Raw genomic sequence first — 24,971 nt, 5'->3', positions numbered from 1 at the left:
GCTGAAATAAGAGAATAACTAAGGAGAACGTGAATTCCTTTTTATGAGAAATAGTCTAAAAGTCGAAGGTTACTCGTAGTTGAAACGTAGTACATAATTGTGAAATAAATAAACAAAAAGCAAAAAGAAACTAACAAAATTTTCTTTTAGATTTTGGTAACAATATCTTTCTATTCAATAAATACAAGTGTCTACTTTTATATTTCAATACAAGGATGATCACTAATCATATGAACCGATGGAAAATACTAATAAGCCATTCTTGATAGTCTAGAAAATTCATTACAAAAACAAACGAACAAGTAAAAATACAAGCTAAAACAATGTACCATCACTTTTAATCAGAATAGGGCTGCCTGCATTTGCGGGTCGTAACTTGCGAGCAATTATTCTTCCTGATTTCCAGCTTCCAGCTTCCAACATTTGTGCCAACGATAATGGAGCTGATAATTCATTTTTCATGCGTTCGTTTATCATATTTAAAAGTTTGTCAAGTAGTACAACGGTCATGGCTCTCCACTCAACAATGACAATACTCTCTGGCTCGTATTCGTCAGTAAGGGAATATTCGGGTCGAAGCTTGAGTACTCCAAAATCCACAAAGAGACCACCATTTCTATATTCCGGTAGTCCGGTCAGAAGGGTTTCGTTAACAACTTGTATGTGCAGCAATCGCTTCAAAGGAATCAAGAGGGAATAGGTTAGCCATTGAGTTAATTTATGGAAAGGTTGTATAGAATTAATCGTAGGTAGGAACCAAGCATCACCGACGTTTTCTCCCGCATATTTTGTACGCTCGGGCCAAATGGGAATTAACACCGTTTGCAATTCCGACCATAGCCTTTCAACATTGAGGCTTTCAGAAGTAAAGTCCCCTGTAGGAAAGACGCTGTCCACAAAGAAGCTGGGGCGAGAACTCTTTAACTGATTTCCCAAAGCACGAAGAATGGAGGCTCGTCCCTCTATACCAGCAATTGGGTTCTGTTTGGAAACTTGAAAGCCATCCGCCAAAGCTTCCGTTTTCAAGTGGCTCAAAGCAACACCGTCCACCTGGTATGGGTTCTCTGGATTGCTCGAGAATAAACCCTTTTGAAAGCAACGAAGACTGGCGACTGCCAAACCTTCACTACGAGCATATCGTTCAACACCATCCAAGTATGACCACTTATCCCCGGCACCGGCATCAAGTAAAACACTAAGAAATGTTATGTCCAACACGCGCTTGCAGACTTCAACAGAAGTTACCCCCTGCTGGTTCCAGGTGCTAATCAGCTGGGTGAGACGAGCAACGTTTCCAACCTCAAAGTGCTGCCATCGCCCATGAGGAGGAATTGTTTCGTATTTTCCTTTAAAGTCTGCTTGAATCACTGATACCACAAAGTCTGCTACGGTGTCAAGCTTGCAAGGATCGTACTCGAAAGCGCGCAACCGGTTTTGTTCGGCAACGGCAAAAACTCTTTGAGCCTTGATGCGAATATTCTGTAAAGACAAAACATCAGCGATTGTATCTGTAGTCATTTTGGGGGAAACCGTGAATCAATTCACAATTACAAACAAATAACAAGAAGCAAAGAAGGAGTTAGCCTGAGAGGAATAGAGACAAGACAAAAAGCGAAAAAAGAATGTATGCTTGAATTCTTTTGTGCAATTGGGTGTTCTCCTGATCGACAAGGATGTTAAGATTTCTTGCTAGTACTATGATTACACTAGAAAAACAAAACTAAAAGGGTACCTGAAAGGAAAAAGGATGGTCATTTATAGGTGAGTAATTTTCATGTAAACAGATACCAAACCACCCAATGGCTTCCATTCAAGATACGCTTTCCCCGTATGTCACAACTTCATGGAGTTTATTTATACCACGGCCAAACCGCGGCTGGAATCCCGTCAAAAATATGGATGGACAATCGCTGATGGCGATAGTTATCCCAAAGTATAAGCATATGCTTCAAAAATGAAAGCATATGCTATAGTAAGTAATACCACGGAAGCCCTCTCCGTCCATATCAGCTACAAGCCGATACTGATAGACCTGTCTGAACCGCGGGAGTACCGAGGAAACCATAAAAACAATGAGAAGGAAATAATATAAATTCAAAGGATTTCAGTCAAAAAAAAAACCACATCCATTCACTCATACTTCTTCCTTTAGAGACAGGTTTCCGTTTCTCTCCATTTTTGTTTAGGCTTCTTCTCTCATCGTTGCAACCAGCCCTTTGTTTACAACTGCCCTCATAACAGGTTTCCCAACCATTCTGATAGATACGCACTACTATATATTTGTTTATATCCGCAGGAACGATTCTTCTACAATGACGAATACCACCACTTCGATTTCTCTCTCATCCTCTGTAGATACCATGAAAAACATTACCATTTCTGATCACCCTGTTGTCAATAAATTAATTTCTGTCCTTCGTGATCTGTCTTTGAAACCTTCTCAAGTTCGCGGCATAATTGATGAAATTTCTCGTTTTCTGGCTTACGAGTCCACCAAGTCCTTGGACAATTCCTCTGTCTCGGTTATCCCGGTTCTTCGCTCCGGTATGTCTATGATGGGCGCTTTCTCAAAGGTACTGCCAGATGTGCCAATTTATCATATTGGAATTTTCCGTGAAAAAAGCACTTTGCAACCTATTGAATATTACAACAAGCTTCCTAAAAACTCTACGGAAACGGCCATTGTCTTGGACCCCGTTATGGCCACAGGTGGTACTGCTCAAGCCGTCATTACTACTCTCCAAGAGTGGGGTTGTAAGCGCATTGTTTTTGTCAGCGTTTTAGCAAGCGCGCAAGCTTTTGTCCGGTTTTCCAATACTCCTGGTGTGGAATTTGTCTTTGGTGCCATCGACAAGAGCCTTGATGACAAAGGTTACCTCGTCCCTGGTATTGGCGACATCGGTGACCGACTCTATGGTGCGGCTGCCTAAGCTATAGAACAAGCGAGAGTTAAAGAAATATTCGATGAAAACCAAATTTCGTACGGGATGATTTCTTATATTTTCCATGCCCCAAGGCTCTCATTTTTCTCCTGGTGTACCCGATTACGTATGGATTCCTATTGCCGTAGGAACATTTAAATTATCATGAATTGGATATTGTTTGTTTTTGAAGTCAAGATGCATTTCATTGAAATGATACTGTCTTTTATTGAAAAAGGGTGTCTCAATTGTTATGATATAATTTGCCTTAATTTTGTTTACTGATCTTTATATTCTTTCCCAACTCTCAATTAAAAAGACAGTCAGTCCCTTTTTCATTGAAGCATTTGTTCCAATGGATTTATAAAGGTTATAGTTAGCTTAGGAGGCTTTAGTTTTATTATACTTATTATACTTAATTTCTTTAAGCCCTTTATTATCTTCTTCATACCCAAGGCAAATCATAAAATTATACGATTGAAACCAACAAGTATTTTATTAAGCACCTCGTTAATATGGCAATTATTTACAAATGTCGTATTGCCGAATTTCCGATTGAGATGTCTAACCGGGATCCCGAAATTTCATAATTATCAACAGTTCAACACTTCGAACCGATTCATGAAAAAAAAAAGAATCAAGTTGTAGTTTGGATCTTTTAAAAATTTACTATCCAAAAGAACATAATTTATTACAAACTATATAAATAATAATTTTCATCCTTATTTTGGTTACTTCATTTGTAATATAAGTTTCGCTAATTTAGCACTTAAATTTTTGTCCAATCAGGGGTTTTCCTATCCAAATTTCCGATGGACTGCTTCTTCCAGCTATCCGGTATAAACATCTACGCGTGCCTTTTTTTCATTTACAATTTTCAATTTATAAGAAAAAGTTACAAAGGCAACGGTGGAGTATAACAAAATTTCTTGTAGAAAGGCCCCTTCTTTGTCTTTTGATCCTGCCGACTTTTCGCCATCATTCTTCATTTCTGGTTTTGGAACAAACTCTTCTTTTGTATTTACTAAAAGACAGGTCATCTATACTTTTTCTTGTCGTTTACTTTAAGAACTTTGTAACCCCACAATTCAGAGTCAATACTCACTTTTGTCATTGTTTTCTGGAGAAACGACTTTTAACCCATTATGCGCGCGGCTTCGGGAGAGTCAGAAGAAGCCCCAAAAGTATTCCACGTTATCGTAGACGAGAAAGAGGGCGAGTCTACAAAATCATCATCGAGTGACCTTGCCGAAAAGGAGCTTTCAGTAGGCGAACGAAGACGTTTGTTAAGGCGCTTAGATTTGGTATTAGCTCCTACGATTATGATATTCTATTTAATTGCCTTTTTGGATCGCACTAATATTGGCAATGCAAAAATCGCAGGCTTGACTGAAGATATACACCTTAAAGGAAACCAATTCAATATTGTAACAAGTTTATTTTATGTTACTTTTATTTTGTTTGAAATACCCACGACTTTATTGATCAAAAAGTTTCAACCAAAGCAAATGCTAACTCTCATTGTGATAACCTTTTCTCTTACAACCATATTCACTGGATTTGTGCAAAACTATGCCGGGTTTCTTGCTACTCGACTTGTTCTAGGTGTCTGTGAGGCAGGTCTGTTTCCTTGTCTCACGGTTTATTTGACAATGATTTATTCTAGAGACGAGCTGGCACCACGCATTGCATATCTGTTTGCTGCATCAGCTCTATCTGGTGCCTTTAGCGGTCTCTTTGCCTACGCCATTTTACACATGCACAGTGTCGGAGGCTACGCTGGATGGCGTTGGCTGTTTATCATTGAAGGTATGATTGGATTCGTGGCTGGAGTCCTTGGATACTTTGTTATTCCAAATGATCCAGCAAAGGCTTGGTTTTTGTCTGAGCCCTATCGAGAAATGGTTCGTCGTCGTCAAGCGCAGCGACGCTTTGATTTGGAGGCGGACCATTTCGATTGGAAGAGCGTCAAAGAAGCTTTAAAAGATTTTAAAATTTACCTTTCTTCTCTTGCAGAATTTGGACAAGATACCTGTTTATATGGCTTCAGTACCTTTCTTCCTGCCATTATTCGAGGAATGGGTCACCAATCTCTTTCTGTTCAATATCTCACCATCCCAGTCTATATACTAGGTGCTGCTGTCTATATTATAGCTTCGTTCCTTTCGGATCGCTTTCGATCAAGAGGTCTCATTTTGATTACTAGCAACATCTTCCCCATTATTGGTTATATCTTGCTGCTCACTTGTCAAGGAAAAAACAACGTCCTATACTTTGCTTGTTATTTATGTTCATTGGGCATTTACACCGGCGCTGGCCTGAACGTAACCTGGTTGAGTGCCAATGTCGCACCCCATTACAAGCGTGCGACAGCAATTAGCATGCAAATGGCAATTGCAAATTCTGCTGGTATTCTCTCTGGCCAAGTGTATCAGTTCCCGCCCAAGTATGTCGCTGGTCATGCTACCTCTTTAGTTGCGATTGGCATCGCAACCGTTTTGCACATCCTGACCATTTTCTATTATTCAGCTAAGAATACTACAAAGAGGCGGTCTATGGATCAGTTGACTCCTGATGAATTATTGAAGCAGCCCCATAACGACGATGATCCTCAATTTCTATATATGCTTTGAGACGATTGCATACTTTGTATACTAAAAAAGAGCCCAACGTGAATTTGAATTTAAGCACCTTTCGCTGATTCGTTTTTTCGTGTTATCCATTATGGCTTTCCATTCATACAAACACTGTTATGAATCATTACCCTACCGATCGTTTTTTTTGTATATTTGTATATTTCAACAATTTTGGACGACAAGACGATTAATAGGACTCTTAGTCTTCCCTATTGCTTAATTTGTATATTAGTTCTATATAATGTTTTACCTATGATTTTGCGTTGCTTTTTTTGTTATTAACAAGTTAATATGAATGAAACTAGATATCAAAATGAAATGTTATTATATAAATAAGTATTTATTCATATTAGTATGATACAACGTTCAGACGAAACCGACTTTCAAATTGCTTTTTCTAGTTGCAGGTCTATGGGTACTACCTGCTACCGCTATCATAAACTGTTTTTCCTAGCCAAAACTGATATATTTCTATCTTCTACCTTTTTTTCTCTAGAACAAATACAAAAATTTACCTATAAAATAACGAGTTACGAATCTCTTTCGCAGGCCTCAATTTATCTGCGTTGAAAGACTTTCATTATTTATTATTCCTAGGAATTCTAATTGAATCGTTCTTTTCGTAGTAATACTCTTTACTATATCAACAAAAATTATGACAACTACACCTTCTCCTTTTGATCTCAGCAATATACAATGGCGAATGCCTGAATGGGTACAATCCGTAGGAGGTCTGCGGACCGAAAATGGTATGTTTACAAGAAGTATGGCTGAACTGTATCTACTTTCTCTCCTGTTTTAACTGCAAATGCTTCTGCTACTGGGCCCACACGACCAGTGGAGCCCGACCCTGTTCCTATACTATGCTTCCATTCAGCTTATATTAACAGTCCTAGTTCTTGATTACTTTTCATTTTCTCCCTTCTACGATCATAAATCCAATAATCAGATGCTAAAAATGCAATCGCAATTCAACGCTCTCGATTTGGGTGACTTAAATAATCATCTAAGAAGATTGACTGGAACACAATTTGTCGTTACTCATGAAAGGCCTCCGTTTTTATGGATTATTCAAAAACAACACCGACTCAACGAGCAAGAAGGTATGCATGTTATAACAGTCTTCTTCCAATATCTTCAATATACACTAACACTGCGAAGTAAAACCTTTAAGTACTTATTTCGTTTGTAATGAAAATATTTACATGGCTCCTAATGCATATACTTTGTTAGCAACTAGAATGGTACGTCAAGCCTACTTCGGAATTAAGGTTAATCGACTAACAATTTTTTTTTTGTTTTAGTTGAATGCGACTCATAGTCTTCAAACAGCTTTAAAAAAGATTGAAAATATCCCTCAATATCATCCTCAAGAAGGATATACATATCCTCAGAAGATTTCTGATAATCCGAGTTCCCAAGGCAAAGACTTACAGGAAACAAATAAAAACGAAAACACCAATGCAGAAAACAATGTTGATTATACCTTTTCCGCTGAAGACTTTTCAGTTGTGCGAGCCTTCATGATGAGTCTACAATCTCTCCATAATCCTGCTCAAACTCCCTCTAATCCTTGAAATCCACAACTCCGCCCAAAAAAGGTGACATAAATAGATGATCAAAAAGGTATTATTAATAGATAAATAAATAATTTAATAAGCGTTTATTTTTAAAAAACAGTTTTTTTTTCCTTCCAAATTCCCATAGCACTTCTAATGGAATCAGTAGGTATCATAACCAATTTTCGGAAAAGCGTTGCTTTTCTTCTGGAGAAGCAAACAGCATAGCATAACATGTACTCATAGGGTCATTGAAGTGTATATAAGGATTGGCTTCCATGAGATAAGCACCACAAAGAAAACAAAAATGAGTTCCACAAAGACAAATCATATGACAGCATCCATCTATTCTTTCAACTACCCGGTCACAAGTAGGACAACGCTGACCGTTCAAAAGAGCCCAACGTTCAGCCTCCTCATCGTTTTTAACTTGCTCAACGAGTTTGTCCAAAATCCGTTTACCATAGCGTTTTTCGAGTTCCTCGGCCTTGTCCGCGTCTGACTCTTGATAGTCCAGATACATCTTCACTAATTTTTTAGAATCACCCTGAAGCTTGCAAGCAGATAAGTCACCATGCCATGATGCTTGACAAAATGAACAAAATGCAAAATCACACTTGAGACAAATTGCAAGCTTCTGACCAGGATCTCGCCTTGCCGGGCCTTGACATGATTTCCGAGGACAAAATACAATGTTCGCATCATTTTCATACCTCCGCTTTTCGTCTAATTCCTGGAATCTCTTCCTCAATTCCGGGCCGACTATCATTTCCATTTCCTCCAGTGTCAAGATAGAAGCAGTTTTAGCACACTCTAAATCAACACACTTTAACTGAGTAAACATTCCTTCTTCAATGCAGACGGAATAATAATCGGTAAGGCATTGCTTACAGCATACATGACCACAGCGGGCTAGCCGAAAGCAGTCTTTGCCGCTAAAATTGTCAAAGCAAATTAAGCACGTGAATGTGCGATTCTCGAAATCCATCAAACTTGCATGCTTATCAGTTGTAAGGAACTCTTGTTTCAAACTCTCTGAATCCGAAGGGAAAACCATCTCCTTAGGAGATTGAAACGCAGATGATGCACTGGAGCGCAAAAGTTCGATTGCATCAAATAAAACACAGTCATGAATTTCGTTCCATAATCTCACCATAGAGGACGTTAAAGTACGCCGTTGTCTCATGGGAAGCCACGATGACTTTAGGAAGAATACTGGAGGAGACTTTTGAGGATATCCTTCCCGAAGAAAAAACTCTAGTTCTATAGCAGGGAAATGTTTAGTTGCTATCGTGTCTATATTATTTGTCCTTTTCAGATCTGGAAAGGACAAATAAAACGTGTCTTCTGTTGACACGGGGATGGAAACGCGACCACAATTGTTGCCATCTAATTCAAGTTCAGGATAAATGGATTGTAAGGCAACCAATTCATCATTAATCAATTCCCTATTTTCATCAATTAATGTTTTCCTAGTCATTATTTCACATGGAACCAACATAAACTCTTCCTTTGGCTTGACTAATCAAAAACTTGACGCGAAAACTAACAAATGCCATAAACAATCCACTTCCACCTGTTTCTGTCAAAAAACTCTTGTCTTCTACTACACTAGTTTAGCCAGGAGACTCAAAAGTCGTCAAAAAATACTAGGAACATGCAAACTTATTCATATGGCAATGAATTGGTATTTGGAGACTCTTGTTTATGTACTTTTTCATTTGGCAAATAATGAGGCATAATATTTCGGTATAAACCAGTAGCGGACTACACCGTAATACCCAAAACTTATCGAGCTAGAGCGAAATGAATAGTTCTAGTAGGGCGTATATGAATTTGTCCTAAACCACATTGGGGTTTTGTTTCATGATACTATGAGTAAAGCGATTACTCATCTCGTTTTGGATACTGGTGGGATTATATGTTCGAGCTCTCTGTTAAGGAATTCTGCTGAGAAGTTTTATACCACACCTCGAGTTGTTCAAGAAATTCGAGATGAAGCTTCACGTAGAAATTTTGAGCTTTGGGGCGGTCAAGTCATCCAGCGTGTTCCTAAGCAAGAGTTCATAAAGAAAGGTAAGTATAGGTTCTAGATTAAGCTATATTGGAGTGAAGAGGAAGACTCTATTCGCTGATAATGATTCCTTTAAAAACGAAAATACTTGCTAGAATGGAATGGATTTCAGCATGTATGCGTAAGATGAAACAAAAAAGTCTATCGAGTAATGTTTTTGCCCTTGCTTTGGCTTTATAGCCTGTTTTATTATTCTCCGACGTATCATAGCTTTCATTTTACATGCATGATTGACAATGTATTAACTTTTTGAAATAGTTTCTGATTTTGCAAAGCAAACTGGTGACTTTGCTTCTTTATCTATTACGGATATCCACATTCTTGCCCTTACGTACGAGCTTGAATATGAATTCAATGGGGGAGACTGGAGACTTCGTCAATATCCTGGTCAGAAACGAATAAATGGCAAGCCTCCAGCTCATCTTAACAAAGATGAATTATCGGTGAAAGAAACCTCATCGTCTCCCGAGGAAAATAAAGAAGACGAGCAAAAGGATAAGCAAAAACAAGATCCGTTGATGGAACAGAAAACGAAGGATGAAAGCGAAAACATTAAGGATGCTTCTTATTCCAATCAAAAGCCTAAATTGACGGAGGACGAGCAAGAAGACCGAGAAGAGGAAGATGACGGCTGGATTACACCTTCCAATATTCGCAAGAAAAAAACTCAGGATGGCGTTGGTGAAAGTGTCGTTCAACCCTCCCATTTAAAGGTCGCATGCGCCACGACTGATTTTGCAATGCAAAATGTTATGTTGCAAATAGGCCTAAATTTGGTTTCTTCCGATGGTTTGAAAATTCAAAACGTTAAACGTTTCGTTCTTCGCTGTCATGGTTGCTATGCTATTGTTAATGATATGTCGAAAAAGTTTTGTACCTCTTGCGGAGGTGATACGCTGATAAAGACGACTTGCAGCATCAACTCCAAGGGTGAGTTCCAAGTACACTTGAAGAAGAATTTTGAGTGGAAGACCCGAGGTACGAAATACGCTATTCCGAAACCAGTTCATGGTACACCAAGTGGTAAAGGCAAGAAGAATCCTATCTTGCGTGAGGATCAGCCAGAATACCAAAAGGCTGTCCGTTATATGCAACGAAAGAAGGAAGTTGATCTGATGGATCAAGATTTCCTCCCTTCTTTGTTAACGGGTGCCCCTAAGGAACATTTGCGTATTAGCGTAGGCGCCGGCCGGAGAAATCCAAATGAAGTTCGCAAAACAAGAAGGCGCTAGACGAAAAGTGTTTGTTATCTTTCATTTATGGTTACGGATGTTTGAAGAAAATTTTGGGTACTGCTATGTTATATTCTGTTAATTGGTGTTTATATTGGGTATTTTTAATTTGAGTCTAGTCGAACAAATAGATTTTATTTTGTTTTTGTCTTGAGAAACAGTATATCGTCTTTCTCTACGTAGTATTAATCATTAATAAGTAACCGTATAACGATTTGTCCATTGCGGACAATTTTTCCATAATAGTATTTATTTTTTACGAATTCTTTGAGGTGCTCTATAAATTTCGACCGGTCCTTCTACTTGAATAAAAAGCCCCATGTATAATCTCCTTTGTTTTCAAGAAAACTGACACTATTCCGACATAACATACTCTCCCTAAGCTATTTTCAGTTTCGCTTGTAATCTTCAGCAAACTAAAATTTACAAGAGACATCAATGATTCTACGAGAGCATAAATCATATTATCTTAATTCAGAAAACTACGCTATTTAGCATACTAACATACATAGTTGTACTATAAGAGCATAGATTAAATGAGTAAGCATATGTTAATAATAAAAAATAAAGATTCATATTTAAGAAAATATCCTACTTCCTTCAAACATATCTCAAAATACGGTATAAACGCATATGCTTAAGTAGGCTTCCTCCTTTGTATTATATTACTGATGATAGAACTTAGCATCATTCCAGTGAATTTGATTCATTACGACCACTGAGAAAGAGCAATTATCAAAAGAAGGCGGCTTGTTTAGTTTGGTTTGTATGATTTAAATATTCGTAAAGATTGCGATGGATTCGGGACTGATTTGATATGAATGAGAATTTGGGATTTATTAAGACTCAATTATACGCAGATGTCAAGGCATTTGAGAAAAAAAAAAAGCGACGCGTACCGCCTGAACAACGAAGAAGAGTCTTTCGCGCTTGTAAACATTGCAGAGAGAAAAAGATTAAGTGTGATGGTAATGACTCTTGCGAGAACTGTCGCTTACTTGGCGTGGAGTGTATATATACTCAAAAAAATCAAAGTAAGCTGCCGTCTCGGGAATATTTAAACGAATTGTCTGAGCGCCAATTGTGCTTTGAATACATTTTTTCTAGGATATGCCCTGAATTTAACTTGGATACGAAAAATTTAGTTACAGTATCTAAGAAATTATCTGAGCATGAACATCTAACTCCCGATCAACTCTCCTCTATCCTTAATGATTTAGATCCTATTCTTAGTATAAACAATGAGCTAAAGAGAAATCATATTAGCAACCATGATGATAACTACGTTTCTGAGCCGAATAGCATTGATCCTAATTATTCTCATGAATCCCTCGAAAATGAACCATCTATCACTTTTGTTGAATCATTGCTAGTTGGGAAAATGGAAGATACGATGTATCTTGGTCCTACCTCGCTAGACCTCTTCTTGAAAAATATACAGAATGATATGCGCCTAAACGACTTTTCCTCCGCTAATTCTTTACTACAAAATCAACCTACCTCTTCTTTCTTTAATCCAGAATTAGACGAGTATTTGCTCTCTCATGCCCGTGGCCTAATCCCTTCTCTCACTGTAACAGAGTTTCTTGTGAATACGTTTTTTACGAACATACAAACAAATTTATTTTTCTATCATGCATCCTTTTTTAAAATACGTTTGGAAATATTTTTATCTATGAAAAATCAAACTGATCCTGGATTTCTTTGCATATTATTAATGGTTCTTGCATTTGGGAATCAATATATGATTGAACAACAAAGCGATCCAGTAGCAGCAAGTCCTCAAGTTTGCATAATAGGGAATCGTCTCTTCTCTGCCGCTGTCAGCATTTTCCCAATGGTTTTGCTTCAGGGTAACACCAATACAGTTCAGTCTGCTATTTTAATAGCACTTTATCTTCAGCCTACCGTATATCAAAAGGCTAGTTATTCTTACTTTGGTCTGGCTGTTAAAACCGCTATCTCCTTAGGTTTACATAAAAACTGTGAGGACTTGACCCTTAGTCAAAGCTCTAGAGAACTTCGAAATCGCCTTTGGTGGTCAGTGTTTTGCATCGACCGGTTCATTAGCATTGCAATGGGTCGACCTTTTAGTATTGCTCTAGAAAATGTGACTACCCCTTATCCGAACGTCTTATTTGAATTAGAAGTACCTGGTATCCCCTCGATGGTAACCAACATGCGCGCAGTTATCGAGTTAACAAAGATCACGAGTGAAGTATGTGATTGCCTGTATTGGAAAAATTCTTCCGACCTTAATACGCAGCTATCTCATGTTCGCAGGCTATGTGCTCGACTTGAACTTTGGAAACGGAATCTGCACCATTCTCTTCTATTCGATGAGTCTTCGCCACAAAATCCTTATTTTCGCGTGAACGCTCAATTACAAATGATTTATGACAATGCAGTTATCCTTGCTACCCGATTTGTATTGCTAAATAAACTTAAAGGAAAAGATTTAAGTGCAGAAAACCTAAAGTATGCCAGTATGTGCGTCGACAGTTCTTGTCGTATGATTAATATCGCATACCAGTTGTTTCAAAATACGCGCCTGTCTAGTTATTCATTTTTTGACGCGTATCTCCCCATTTGTAGCGGGATTATCTTGTTATTGTGCTCTCACAATGAACCTTCTGTAGAAGTTGACGATGCAGTATCTAAGCTATGGAAAGTCATGGAGTTTTTATCTCAAAGAAATGAAATAACTCGTCTAAAATTACAAAGCTTGAGGGAGCTTTCAGATCAACTAACAAACAAGAAGACGTTTTCTTTTGTTCCTGAGTCGAGTGACTTTCAATTCAGCTTTCGAAAGTGGCAGTCTTGGGTTGGTGATATGTCTCAAAATGACTATTTGCAACAGCAAACGGCTTCGGCTTCGGATGCCATTTCAGTTGATGAAGGTACTTTAGCTGATCATAAAAGTGTTGACCTGCCACAACCAGATCATCTTTCATTATCTGTCCCAAATACTGATTTCTTGTCTGATCCATCGTCGTTGCTGGTCCGTAATGATTTTTCTTCTGGTGATGATCTAGGCTTAAACATAGATATAGACAAACAGTGGCCCGCTCCACCTTTTTTAAGTTGGACAGAGCTATTGCATCCTTCAAATGAGTCAAATCCTCCCTCTAATACGGATTCTTCGATTTAATAATGTTTTGGAATTTAATTATGCAGTACTTGTACCTTAGAATGTTCATAATCAGATTTAGTAATAAGAAAATTAATTTTGGTCTCATAGAATACTTTAATACTCACCTTCTTTTTCTTATGTATGAACTACAATTGAACTAACCCTTATACCCATAATATTTAAACTAACAAGGAAAGTAATCTGTCTATATAAATTTATAATTCAACTGTTGGAACGATTCGTCAGAGCAGTTTGCGTATGTTATCGCCTTTTGATAATCGTCCTCTAATTGTTTAATCCTATTGGCATAATAAATATCAGATGCCGATCGCAGTTGCTCATCATTTTCATTTTGGCTGTCATCAACAACTTTGACAGTCTGACTGAAATCATTGGAAAGTGCATTCGGGGTATCAATGATCCGCTTTTTTTGGTCCTCTAGTCCTAAATTTAAAAGATGAATTGTATCTTGTTGGCGTGACATGGTTATTTGTCCTGCTGATATCAAATTATTGTAGCTTCTCTGATAATTCTTAAACAAAGTATCATTTGCATTTATTTCATCATTTTTTGATAATGCATCTTCCTTCTCCTGAGACTTTTCATTTGAATTCAAATCATTTTGGTGCAGAAGGTGCTCATAAGAATTATTTTTCGTAGACCTTGAATCATAATCATTATGACTTAGCTTTGAGTCAGCTAACGCTCTTTGAGTTTCGAAGAGCTTGCTCTGTTCGCCTTTACTTTTTTCAGTAAAGCCACTCATTTGACTGAGCAATTCACCTTTTTCGATGAGTGCCACTGAATAAGCATGTTTCATTTCGGCATACTTTCTTTGTACAGAAACCATTTCTAGCATGGTAGTCTCAAGTCTGTTCTGCTGTTTCTCAAACAACTTTTGCATACCAACTAGTCGCGATTCAAGATACTTGATTTTTTGATTAGTTCTTGGGGAATCCTGGTGGCTTTCTTTTGTTTCAATTTCTGAGGATAGTAATTTTGACAACCCATTTTGAACAATTGATTTCAAATATGCTGCATCTGAACGAACTTGGTCTGTTGTTTTCTGTAGTTCCGAATTTTCAATCTGAAGTCGTTCTACTTCAGCGTTCAGACGGGAACTCTGATATGTCAAGCTTAAGTACTTTTCTTGCTTTATCTTGTTCTCTTCCTTTTCCCTACGAAGAGAATCTTCAAAAGATAGTATAGCGGTATTTGAGACATCTAAAGCACTGGCAGATGCTTCAATTACGTTCGTTTGCATTTCCATCCGATCACACAACTCAATCAGTTTTGTTTCCAATTCGTAGTTAGTGTACTCTAAAGTTTGACACTTAGAATGAAATTCCAACGATTCTTGAGAGAGCCTGCTGACATCTAGTTTGAGTATCTTATTTTCCGTCTGTAGCGATACAGCTTTGCTACTATCCTCTTCAATTATGGACTGAAGCTTTGCGTAGTTCTCTGTAAGCTCCGCTTGATGATTTCTCATCATAGCATTGTTAAATTGCATTTCCTCAACTTTCTGCTTTAGCTCATTATATCTTTGGTAGTAAGACGTCGCCTCAGCTAAAGAATGTTGTACATCAACTTCTAGCGTATGCACCCGTTCACTCAACATCTGAGTGAGACTATCTATGTTACTTTCTTGAAGAAGTTTCATATGAAACTTGGCAGAGCTTTGCGCAGCATCCTTTTCCGCTAACAATTGAGCATTTTCAGAAATTAAAAGGGAAGCGTTTTGTTTAAACTCATATTCTGTTTTGCTTAATTCCTCTTCCATAGCATGTAAAGACTCAAGCATTTTTAAAGGTTGAGATTGATAAAGTATCCCTTTAGGATACTTTTCTTTCAAATGTCCAGGAGGCTTCAACGCGTAGCCTTGAGTCATACAATAAAGTAACTGCTCTTCTAACCATGCGATTCGATCATCTGTACTATTGAAGTGAAAGGCTTGCAAATTCGCCGAACGATTTGATACATGATCAGGTATACTTAAAAGCGATTGATTATCCTTTTTGTCTTCTTCACCGTTATAAGCAATGGGAAGTGAAGTAATTGTATTATCAACGTCATATGCGAAAGGACTACTGTGACCGAATTCACGAAGAGAAAGATTATCGGAATTTCGATGGTGATGTAGAGAATTCCTCTTAAGTTCTTTCAAAGATTTCAGTCCCTGCTCGTCCAAACTTCCATAGTGTCTATGCCTCGTGGACTGTACCGCCTTATGAGTTGGTTCCAAGTAATCGTAGAAGTTGAATGATGCGTTCGAGCGATTTTTTGTATGATTCGATTTAAAATTTCCAAGGGAAATTGTATTGCTAGATGCATTTGAGGGATACATACTTACATGATTAAAGACAGGTAATCCATAAGCACCCATGTCATCCCAAGAAAGACTCGCTGGATCACATTCATAACTATGGAATCGGCGTGAGCTATGTGTCTCATGAGAGAAGATTAGGAAAAGGCGTTCATTATAACAAGCCATGTTGAGGAAAATTGGATTATTTTCAGCAATGGAAGGGCCCTTTGTCCGCGACCAACATTGTTTATCCAAATTAAAACACCATAAATCTTTACAAATGGCTCCGCTTTCGTCAAATCCACCATACATGTAAAGTTTATTTCCAAAAGAAACGACTTTATGGCCTTCTCTTGGGCATGGAAAATTGCCTACAGGCCGAATTTCAGTCCAACTCACAGTCTCTAAATCAAAAAGCCATAGATCTCCTAAAAGCCCTGTTTGATTTTTTCCTCCATGAATAATTAGCTTATATCCTACGACCGTTGTAGCGTGATTGCAGCGGCCAGGAGGGGAAGCTGATTGAAGAGGTATTTGAGACCACTTGACTATATTTTTTTTTTCGTCGGAGGATTCATTAGGAGCAACAGGGAGCCCTTGAAGATTTATGAAAAGTAAATCGCTTGAGTATTCTTCGTTAACAATTCCACCAAATAAAAAAATATTGGTATCTAAAGTATCCAAAGAGTAACCGTATCGTGAAGAAAACGAAGAGTCTTCATAGTTCATAATGTCGCATCTTTCAAAACTATTACCAAAAATAAAAAGCAAATAGTCATTCTGTTGATCCTTCGCTACACCATCTGTTTTTTGTCTGCCAAATAAAATAAGATTATTGTCATGCGCAACTAGTGCTTGACTGTAACTGAACCGTTCAAAGTCTTTATCAAGCTCAATAAACTTTGCTTGAAAAGTTTCAAGATTCAATGTGAGAAACGTTCTCGTTGGCAGACTTTTATGACTGCAGTGAAAGTACAAATATCTCTCGTTGATTAAGGCTGTAGCACAAAAGAAATCCCATTTTCCATCTATATAACTGTTACGTTCTTCATTTTCCTCTCCCTGCTCAAAAAATTTGGGAACACTCCATGAATGATGGTATGGAGAAGCCGATTCTGGAGTGGGTAATTTCGCGTCTAAGTCAGGATCAGAGCTCATGAGAGATTATAAAATAAATAAAAAACAGAAATTCCAAAAAAAAATCTATCGGGCGTATCTTTCTAAAAACACTTAGTCAAAAACGATGCCAAATTTTCTAAACTCTATATAACTTGTGAAGATATCCAAAAATATATAAAAGAAAAAAATAAGAAATAAATAACAACTACAAATTCTCTACAAATACAGACTATATAGCATTGCAGGAATCATTTGCTATTGGCGTGTTCATGGCAGACCTATGGAAGCAGTTTCAACTGCCAACCCTTCTCTCGTTCGAGCAACCATGAGACCATTAGTTTATTCGCCATAAACATAATGCCTTTTTATAAATATCTTTTTTTTTTCGCTTTAATCCAAAAACAGCAACTTTTTTGAGGATTTCTAGTTCGGGTTTTACCAAAACGAAAACACTAAAATTATATATTTTATATTTCAATAAATTAAAGCAATAGTTACATAAAACCAAATAATTAACAATCGACAATGCAGGGAATCTCAAGGATGAGTGACTGACACACAATAAGCTTAACCTCAAATATTCACAGCAATTGTAGGCATCAAGGAAATTAAATTCGTACATAAAGATTGATTGGGAAACGATGATCATCAAAAATTATTAACAGTAAGGTAAATAACAAAGAAACTATAAGGAATAAATAATGAGCAAAACCAGAAAGGAGGAGGCAAGGCCGGGCCGACTGATTTGATTCTTCAGTTTTCTTAAAGAATTTCTTCCAAAACCAACGCGTTAAATTCTTTCGGATTATCTAAATAGCAGTGATGACCAGCGTTTGTGATATAATGATGTTCAGCCTCAACGTTAAATTGTGATAAAACCTCAACGGCCTTCAAACCAGCTATGTCGTCCATCCAGTCTTTGTCACCATACATAAAAATTGTTCGGCATTTAATTCTATGCAATCGATTATGGATGCTCTTTCTTGCAAAAGCGCCTGGTGCTAGTAGACTTCCAAGAGCATACTCACTAGAGCCTTTCAAACGAAATATGGAATAGCAATATGCATGAAGCGCCTGAAAGACATTCTCTGGTAAAGTCGAAAAGCGTCTGGATGTCCAAAAGCTGGTTAGCTTTGGTCCAAGCGGCCCACTAAATCTCAAAAGAGCGAAAGGAGTCACGTTCTGTTCCCATAAAAAGGTGATCCATCTTGGAAGGGGATTCTTCGGCTTTATAGAACGAGGAGAGGTTTTGCCGGAAATTTCATCTTGCGTTTGTAATAATTCATTCGCTACGTTCGTCTTAGGGGTATCATCCGTCATAGCATGAAGCGCAGAAGTAGCGAAATTCGGATATTCTTCAGCGTCGTCATCTGTCGCGTACGGACATTCTGGAACACCAACCGGACTTACCAACATTAACTTTTCAACACGTTCAGGATAACGCATCGCATAAACCGCGCTCAAATATCCTCCAAGGCTATGGCCCACAAGAACCATGCTCTCAATTCTATGTTTAATACGCCAGCATTCCAACGATTCTACAAAGAAATTTTCAGCTTCGTGTACTCGTTCAGCTGAAGTCTTTCCCTTGACTTTAAAGGGCGGACGAGAGGAGTTCCCCATACCCAACCAATCGACAAAGTAACTGTTATGCCTTTTTGTCGTTCCTTTCGTTAATTCATCGATGTTCTGAAAGAAAAATCCAAGTCCAGCTCCATATCCATGCAAATAAACCACATTCTTCTTATTCTGCTTCCCTGTTTCCTTGTCACTAACACACAATTCGTGAATTACGCCATCGTTCTCATAAATAGGGAAATCACAAATTTCAACCAATCTATCCGGCTCCTTTTCGTTTTCACGAATAAAATCAACACAATTCAACACATCTATCTCACATCTTTTAGCATATGTCGAGCTGCTCTCTGTACGCCACTGTCTCCATGACATTCTAAGCGTCTGAGACATAGAGGAAGTAGATACAGCACTCATACTAGCGACTTTAGCTTGAGACATTCTGAGTGAATCTTTAAGTAAAAATGAATCTTCGTTCCTCTAACAAAAATTTATGGAAATTGACAAACTTTTAAACTTCTCGTATTACAGAGACGTTGTCCTTAATCTCCTGATTTTTTGTTGATATAGTGGAGCAATTGAGCTTAAAATGGGTTGATCTGAGCAGAAATTTGAAGCTTTCTTGAACAATGATTCCTTATTGAATTTGGCGAAGGGATACTACGTAAGTAAGGAAGTAGTGTTTCCCCATCATATATTACGCTACATGTTTCCTATAATTATATATTTTCAACATTACTATATCATTTAATTATAGAAGTATGAAAAGCAAGTTCTCGAAAATGTAAACAGGAAAGAATCTTGGTACATGGAAATTAATATTTACCAGTTCTATTTTTAGATTTTAAATATTGTATACATTCAACTGAATTCATAAATGAAAAGACTGTAATGGATTCATAGTTTCTTTTAAAAAAGTATAACCTGTACCTAGTGAATCAAGGACATATTTTTCTTAGGTCAAACTTCAAAAGGTAGGCTCAGAATTAAAAGTAGTATCATCTTCAATGGTAACAAAACTCTATATGACTTGATGAATGATATTTGTCATAGCTCAAACTGCTCTTAATCTCTACTCATACACAATATAATCATGTCGTTTACTCAGTTTCCATGGCATCAGCAGAGTCAAGGATGGCTTCCGCAGTAGGAGCGGAAGGTTCCTCGGCTGTTGTTCTAGAGGCACGAGCAGCTGCTGGTCCTCTTTCACCCAATTTTTCAAGCCATTCCTTAGTGTTGGCTTGGTCATAAAGTGTATACTTTTCATCCTTGCCTACAACGGAAATGGAAACATTGTCTTCCGTCAACTCTTGTTCTTTGGTAAGTGTATCGCGAAGAGCTCTTAATGCAGATAAAATAAGCTCCTCTCTAGAAGCAGTAGGGAAGGTATTAAAATTGCGCTCCAAATAGGTACGAGCGGATTGGGAACGAGAACCCATGCTGGTACCCAAATACTCTAACACCAAACCAGAAGGTTGGAATTCCAACAAATGAGGGCCAGTTTCGTCATATCCTATAACCAAAAAGCCAACACCGTAAGGCCTTTTACCATATTCTTGAGTGTTTAATTGAGCTTTTTCCGCAACACGATTCAATAAACGTCGGACGGGAATAGGACGACTGAAGAGCGTTTTTGAGGACGTAGCTTCCTGTTTCATGTAATTGCTAAATCGTTAGTTACCGCAAACTTTTGTTCCTATTCGATTCCGTTTTAATTTAAGCCGACCATACCTTAATATACGTGCATCTGGGGCTAAACCAGCGATAGCAATACCTAAATGATCATCGATGCGAATTAACTTCTTTTGGTAGCTGCTAAGTTCTTCAGCATTTCTCTATATAGAGTTAGCAAATATTAATATTACTTCATTACATACCTTTAAAGCAACCAGGACAGCATGTGTACTTGAAACAATTCCTACAGTTGCTGATCCTTGCTTTATTGCTTCAAGAGCATACTCGACTTGATGAAGTCTTCCTTGAGGACTCCAGGTAGTTGCATCTCCATCTAAAACAGTTAATTAAAGACTTTTTTTACCATATTCCTTACCATATTGATTTCTAAACATATTGGTTCTGGTTAGGTCGTACTCCAAATGATACTTGCTCTTTCGTTACTTATAGAAAACACCCACAGCTATTACCTATTATATCTGAACATTGTTATTTCATATACTTGTTTTAAATGGCTTATAAATAAATTAATAAAATGAACATTATTTATGTGGTGAACAAGGAAAAATAAAAAAAAAAAAAATAATTACTCGTAAAAAACAAAAATGTCATTATAGTCTAGCAGAAGGTCCATAAGAAATTTTTAGAAGTATTAAGCATAACTAACTGGTTTCGATATGAAGCACGATTGGTTCACTTACATCGCAATTGGAAAACGGGGAATCATCGCTCTCTGGCTTCGCTGATATATAAATTTGATAAATACCGGGGGTAAGCGCAAAGAAATTTCTTTCAATAACAAGATAATTATCTCTTTTCTCTGAAGCTGATACTTTTGCTTCATTAGGTCCATCCATAATTAAACCCATATGTCTATCCACTGTAGTCGGTGAATCGCGAGACAGTAATACCCATGATAATTTATAGCGTAAGTTTTCTTCAGAGCTGTCAAACGATAATACTAAAGTAAACGGTTTACGCGGTAAAACACGAGAAGTTGTTTCTCCGTTTTGTTTAGAATGCGCTGATATTTGAATGGAAGGTAGCAATAGCTGCTGGGTCATGTCGTCCGTTAATGAATGATACTTCATATACACCTGACCATGGCGATTTTGTTCATCGCTTTCCCAGAAAGCCTGAATTTCTTCCATCAGATGCTGCTTCACCCAAAATCGTCTTTTCAGTGCTGTAATATTTTCAAGACTTCTTTTCATTCCACTGGAAAGAACAAATTGCTTAAAAGAAAGGTTTGGAATATCTCTATTTAATTGCGCCTCTGACATACGGAATCGTTTCAGTCTTAAAAAGAAGACGTGATCGGCTTTGGGTTTCACAAATCGGCTTTCAATTACGTCTTTTTCCCTTTTCTTTAAGGAAACTCTCAAAGCATCGGAATGATGGTTATAAAAATTCAACAACAGCATACAGTAATTAGGATTTTTTTCTATATCAGGAAGCACAGACCAACCGCTTAAAGTCACTCTTTTACTCAGATTTAAAGCAATAGGTAGCTTTAAGTGCCTAGCGTAGAAATCAGATTCATCGTCATTTCGGCAACTGCTTTCGAAAATAATGGCACCCATCCCAGATATCGGTTTTGCAAAGACATTGACATGAATTTGTCTTTTTTCACCTGGTTGAAGAGCAAAGGTTTGTTCATTTAAAACATTGAAGGTTGGCAGTTCGTACTCTTCATGCTGAAGCTCATATAACAAATCTGCTGTGACATTTTTGTCAGATTTAAGTTGCTCATACACTTTAGATGCATTGTCATCAAACGATACACGAACATGTGTAGCCTTTGTATTAGAAACGTTCTCAATAGTGTAAAGCAGTTCGCCAGTTTCATATTCAGCGAAATTGAGATTGCTTATTGAAAACTTCTTAGAAGAAACTATCAGTGTTGGCTGCTTTTCAATGATATGAAAATTTAAGGATTCTAAGTTAATAGAAAGCTTGGGTATATTGCTCCATTGATGCTTTGCGACATTAGGAGGACGCATTTCATCAAAATCATGCTTTATTTTTTCCAGTGAAATATGCAAAGCATCCTTTTCTTTTTCCTTATCGTAAAAATATTGTACAGAAGGTTCGCATCCAAACACTTTGACATTACAACCACGTACGTTCAGCGTGCCTGCTTCCAGAGGAATTATTGATAAACTAACCATTTCCGTAGATAATGGTCGTAAAGTACTCATACATGTTGAATGTTTAACTTCAACCCCTTCTGTATCGAGGTAAATTTCCTGAATGTCTACAGAAAAATGAAAAGGATTTCGTAAGTATACGTTAAAAAAAACAGGCTCATCAACTACTAAAATATTCTAGTAAAAGAAGTTAGTTTCAAAACTGTTAGCGGATTTCACACATACTCTCTTTTTATGGTCGGTATCCTTTTTTAAAAAAGGATTATAGATGAAAGGGCTTCTACCTTGAGATGAGTTTGCTTTTGATGCTTTCACATGAACAAGTCTTGGCTCTGCAAAATCAGGATTTCCGTTATACTGCATATCTGTAATCATAAATGGATCCCAATAAGGTGTTTGGATAGTTATTCCTAGATTGCTAGCAAATGAACAAGTTTTTCTGAAAATTTTGTAAAGAAAATTTTGCTGAGCAGAAGTAGAATAAGACGGTGAAATTGTGAAAAACAAAGAAATTAATTTGAGTATTGTCTGGTAATCTGCCAATGCTTCACAAAAAGAAATAAGCTCATTTATAACATCAAATTGAAGAGATGTCCAGCCCCATTTTGTTGTCTCAGGATTTAGGACTGTGCCATCTAGCCGTAAGAGACCAAATTCCTCACATACTTCAAGAATCAAAGGAAGGATATTGAAGCCAATTTTGGACCTATCTAGAGAAGAAGCGGTATGCATGGTCACAACCTCAGGGTGTATACCAATTTTAAATGCAATTTGTTTTCTCAGTTCAACAATGGATGGAGTTAAGTTAAATAACATATCACGTAACATTTTAGATCGTTGACGGTGGAAGCCAATTGTACCAAGCATATTTGCCATAGCACCATAGATACGACAATTCTCACGGATGGAAAGATAATTTAAATGCTGTCCACGGGCTCGAATAACCCATTGATAAATAGTTGCTTTGCTAGGGACGTAAGAAGCAGAAATCTTTGAAGAGCGCAAGGGAGACTGAGAGATTATATGATTCAAAGCGACATCGGTAAGGCCATTACATACGTAAACAATAGTCAAAAGATGAGAAAATCGAAGGATGCTTTCAGAAAAACAAAGACCAGGTATTGAATCATTTGGTTGCAAAGTGGATTTATGATAAAGTTGGTCAATAGCGTTTCGAGTCTCAGCTATGAAACTGAACAAAAAATCAAGCTTTAAAGGGCCATGTTCATTAAAACGATCGGTATAGGAAGGAAACATGGCAGTTATGTTATGAGGAATTTGAACATCGATATGTAATTGAGCCATTAATACTAAACATACAGTAAACAGCTCGAGAGACAGTCCCTGCCAAAGATAATCACTTGTAGATTTTGTTGTTGCAATGGCATTTGCAAAGTGCTTTAAAGCATTGGGAAGCCTCCCAGCCAAGAGATATAGTTGCCCTAATTGATTTTCGATACGACCTTTGGAAAGACTTTTGGAGCGATCTGTAACTGCTGTAACGGAGCGAACAGAAGGAATGGAGGTTGTTCTGCTTACCGGAGTGGTGGTTGAGGAACGAGGACTACGCATTGAGGAGAAAGAGTTTGTTCGTTGTAAGGGAGCTAAATGAGGCATTTCTGTCATGGGAGATAGGATTACAGACCTAGCATGAAGAGAAAATTCTAGAGAGCTAAATTCTTCTAACAATTCAGCTGTAATATCACAAAGTATCGACCTCATAACTGAGTTTACCGATGAATTGCTTCGTGGACCAAGTACAAATCGAGGATCCTGATATATTCCCTCCGATTCTGAAGAGCAATCAAAGACAAGACATTTTGCAACTGAAGCATGAGGAACTCGACGCTGCCAAGCATCTAAGGAAGACTGTAATTGCGCAAAGTCTTGTTGCTCAGAACCATCAATTACGCCGATGAAGACGAATATTCTTCGAAAATACTCATATTCTTCTAATAAAGATTGCTGATCATCCAGAGTTGTGGTGAAGTTGTAAATAATGCGCCCTAAGGGGAACGCCAAAGGATTAAAAGAGCTTGCTACAAAGTTAGAAATAAGTAGTTTTAAGTCAAAATCGCATACATTTTTTCGTCGCTCGGCCCACAGGAATATCACTTAACTGAATATGACTGACGCGGCGCAACAATTCAAGGAAAGAATGAAAGCGATGTCGTCTAATTCTGCCAAATGGGCAGGCTAACGCTTGTATTCTCGACGGAGCTACAAAAGAGAAAAAGTCAAATTCCATAGCATCGCCAGATAATATTGACGAAAAACACTGTTTGTAAATGGTGTTCCTTACCATTTGAAATACAGCACTGGTAGAGAAACATATCGTATTTCCTTAGGTATCCTTAAATTGGCGAACATTTCTGGGATTGGAGTTCGCTGATAAATAAATGGAAGAAATGGATTCTCTCCTGGTTCACTAAATAACTTAAAAGTTTTCACAAAAAAAAGGCCTGCTTGGAGAGTTCCTGGTCATCCTACAGTATTGAATTGAAACGAATTATTTGAGTGAATTGATGTATGTTTGACGGTGTTGCAATAGTGAATGAGTGCCGTCGTCATGTTTAGACAATCTTGATCG

At 37.6% G+C, this 24,971-nt stretch overlaps 11 protein-coding genes across 11 annotated transcripts; 5 read left to right on the top strand and 6 right to left on the bottom strand.

The window, feature by feature from the left end:
* Positions 1 to 226: 226 nt before the first annotated feature.
* SPOG_04841 (DUF1688 family protein) lies at positions 227 to 1,518 on the bottom strand (the record flags this gene model as incomplete). The annotated part of the gene is made up of 2 exons (XM_013168113.1): positions 227 to 270; positions 330 to 1,518. The coding sequence occupies 2 exons, from the start codon at positions 1,516 to 1,518 to the stop codon at positions 227 to 229; spliced, it is 1,233 nt and encodes a 410-aa protein (XP_013023567.1).
* Positions 1,519 to 2,312: 794 nt separating this feature from the next.
* SPOG_04840 (uracil phosphoribosyltransferase) lies at positions 2,313 to 2,930 on the top strand (the record flags this gene model as incomplete). The annotated part of the gene is made up of 2 exons (XM_013168112.1): positions 2,313 to 2,544; positions 2,584 to 2,930. The coding sequence occupies 2 exons, from the start codon at positions 2,313 to 2,315 to the stop codon at positions 2,928 to 2,930; spliced, it is 579 nt and encodes a 192-aa protein (XP_013023566.1).
* Positions 2,931 to 3,784: 854 nt separating this feature from the next.
* On the top strand, positions 3,785 to 5,859 carry SPOG_04839 (nicotinic acid plasma membrane transporter). The gene has a single exon (XM_013168111.1). The coding sequence runs from the start codon at positions 4,067 to 4,069 to the stop codon at positions 5,552 to 5,554; it is 1,488 nt and encodes a 495-aa protein (XP_013023565.1). The 5' UTR covers positions 3,785 to 4,066; the 3' UTR covers positions 5,555 to 5,859.
* A 67-nt stretch (positions 5,860 to 5,926) lies between these two features.
* SPOG_04838 (mediator complex subunit Pmc5) lies at positions 5,927 to 7,220 on the top strand. The gene is made up of 4 exons (XM_013168110.1): positions 5,927 to 6,306; positions 6,454 to 6,660; positions 6,719 to 6,801; positions 6,862 to 7,220. The coding sequence occupies exons 1-4, from the start codon at positions 6,213 to 6,215 to the stop codon at positions 7,132 to 7,134; spliced, it is 657 nt and encodes a 218-aa protein (XP_013023564.1). The 5' UTR covers positions 5,927 to 6,212; the 3' UTR covers positions 7,135 to 7,220.
* Positions 6,902 to 8,796, bottom strand: SPOG_04837 (ubiquitin-protein ligase E3). The gene has a single exon (XM_013168109.1). It carries the CDS (start codon positions 8,615 to 8,617, stop codon positions 7,289 to 7,291), a length of 1,329 nt encoding a protein of 442 aa, XP_013023563.1. The 5' UTR covers positions 8,618 to 8,796; the 3' UTR covers positions 6,902 to 7,288.
* A 154-nt stretch (positions 8,797 to 8,950) lies between these two features.
* SPOG_04836 (ribosome biogenesis protein Nob1) lies at positions 8,951 to 10,664 on the top strand. Its single transcript, XM_013168108.1, has 2 exons — positions 8,951 to 9,192; positions 9,449 to 10,664. Exons 1-2 carry the CDS (start codon positions 8,991 to 8,993, stop codon positions 10,420 to 10,422), a joined length of 1,176 nt encoding a protein of 391 aa, XP_013023562.1. The 5' UTR covers positions 8,951 to 8,990; the 3' UTR covers positions 10,423 to 10,664.
* Positions 10,665 to 11,127: 463 nt separating this feature from the next.
* On the top strand, positions 11,128 to 13,681 carry SPOG_04835 (transcription factor Thi1). The gene has a single exon (XM_013168107.1). The coding sequence runs from the start codon at positions 11,240 to 11,242 to the stop codon at positions 13,571 to 13,573; it is 2,334 nt and encodes a 777-aa protein (XP_013023561.1). The 5' UTR covers positions 11,128 to 11,239; the 3' UTR covers positions 13,574 to 13,681.
* A 79-nt stretch (positions 13,682 to 13,760) lies between these two features.
* Positions 13,761 to 17,234, bottom strand: SPOG_04834 (cell end marker Tea3; the record flags this gene model as incomplete). Its single annotated transcript, XM_013168106.1, has 2 exons — positions 13,761 to 17,016; positions 17,209 to 17,234. 2 exons carry the CDS (start codon positions 17,232 to 17,234, stop codon positions 13,761 to 13,763), a joined length of 3,282 nt encoding a protein of 1,093 aa, XP_013023560.1.
* Positions 17,235 to 17,452: 218 nt separating this feature from the next.
* On the bottom strand, positions 17,453 to 19,212 carry SPOG_04833 (cardiolipin-specific phospholipase). Its single transcript, XM_013168105.1, has one exon. The coding sequence runs from the start codon at positions 18,996 to 18,998 to the stop codon at positions 17,745 to 17,747; it is 1,254 nt and encodes a 417-aa protein (XP_013023559.1). The 5' UTR covers positions 18,999 to 19,212; the 3' UTR covers positions 17,453 to 17,744.
* A 101-nt stretch (positions 19,213 to 19,313) lies between these two features.
* SPOG_04832 (20S proteasome component alpha 6 subunit Pre5) lies at positions 19,314 to 20,664 on the bottom strand. Its single transcript, XM_013168104.1, has 4 exons — positions 20,608 to 20,664; positions 20,435 to 20,565; positions 20,289 to 20,392; positions 19,314 to 20,222 (listed from the first exon to the last, which is right to left on the bottom strand). Exons 1-4 carry the CDS (start codon positions 20,624 to 20,626, stop codon positions 19,658 to 19,660), a joined length of 819 nt encoding a protein of 272 aa, XP_013023558.1. The 5' UTR covers positions 20,627 to 20,664; the 3' UTR covers positions 19,314 to 19,657.
* Positions 20,665 to 20,819: 155 nt separating this feature from the next.
* SPOG_04831 (TRAPP complex subunit Trs120) lies at positions 20,820 to 24,765 on the bottom strand. The gene is made up of 3 exons (XM_013168103.1): positions 24,464 to 24,765; positions 22,607 to 24,420; positions 20,820 to 22,558 (listed from the first exon to the last, which is right to left on the bottom strand). The coding sequence occupies exons 1-3, from the start codon at positions 24,684 to 24,686 to the stop codon at positions 20,894 to 20,896; spliced, it is 3,702 nt and encodes a 1,233-aa protein (XP_013023557.1). The 5' UTR covers positions 24,687 to 24,765; the 3' UTR covers positions 20,820 to 20,893.
* Between the last annotated feature and the right edge of the window lie 206 nt (positions 24,766 to 24,971).

This window comes from Schizosaccharomyces cryophilus (assembly GCF_000004155.1).
Source record: "Schizosaccharomyces cryophilus OY26 unplaced genomic scaffold supercont4.3, whole genome shotgun sequence".
In the NCBI taxonomy this organism is placed as follows: Eukaryota; Fungi; Ascomycota; class Schizosaccharomycetes; order Schizosaccharomycetales; family Schizosaccharomycetaceae; genus Schizosaccharomyces; species Schizosaccharomyces cryophilus.
Note: the sequence above shows the minus strand (reverse complement) of the source record. Positions and strands in the feature narration are given on the sequence as shown.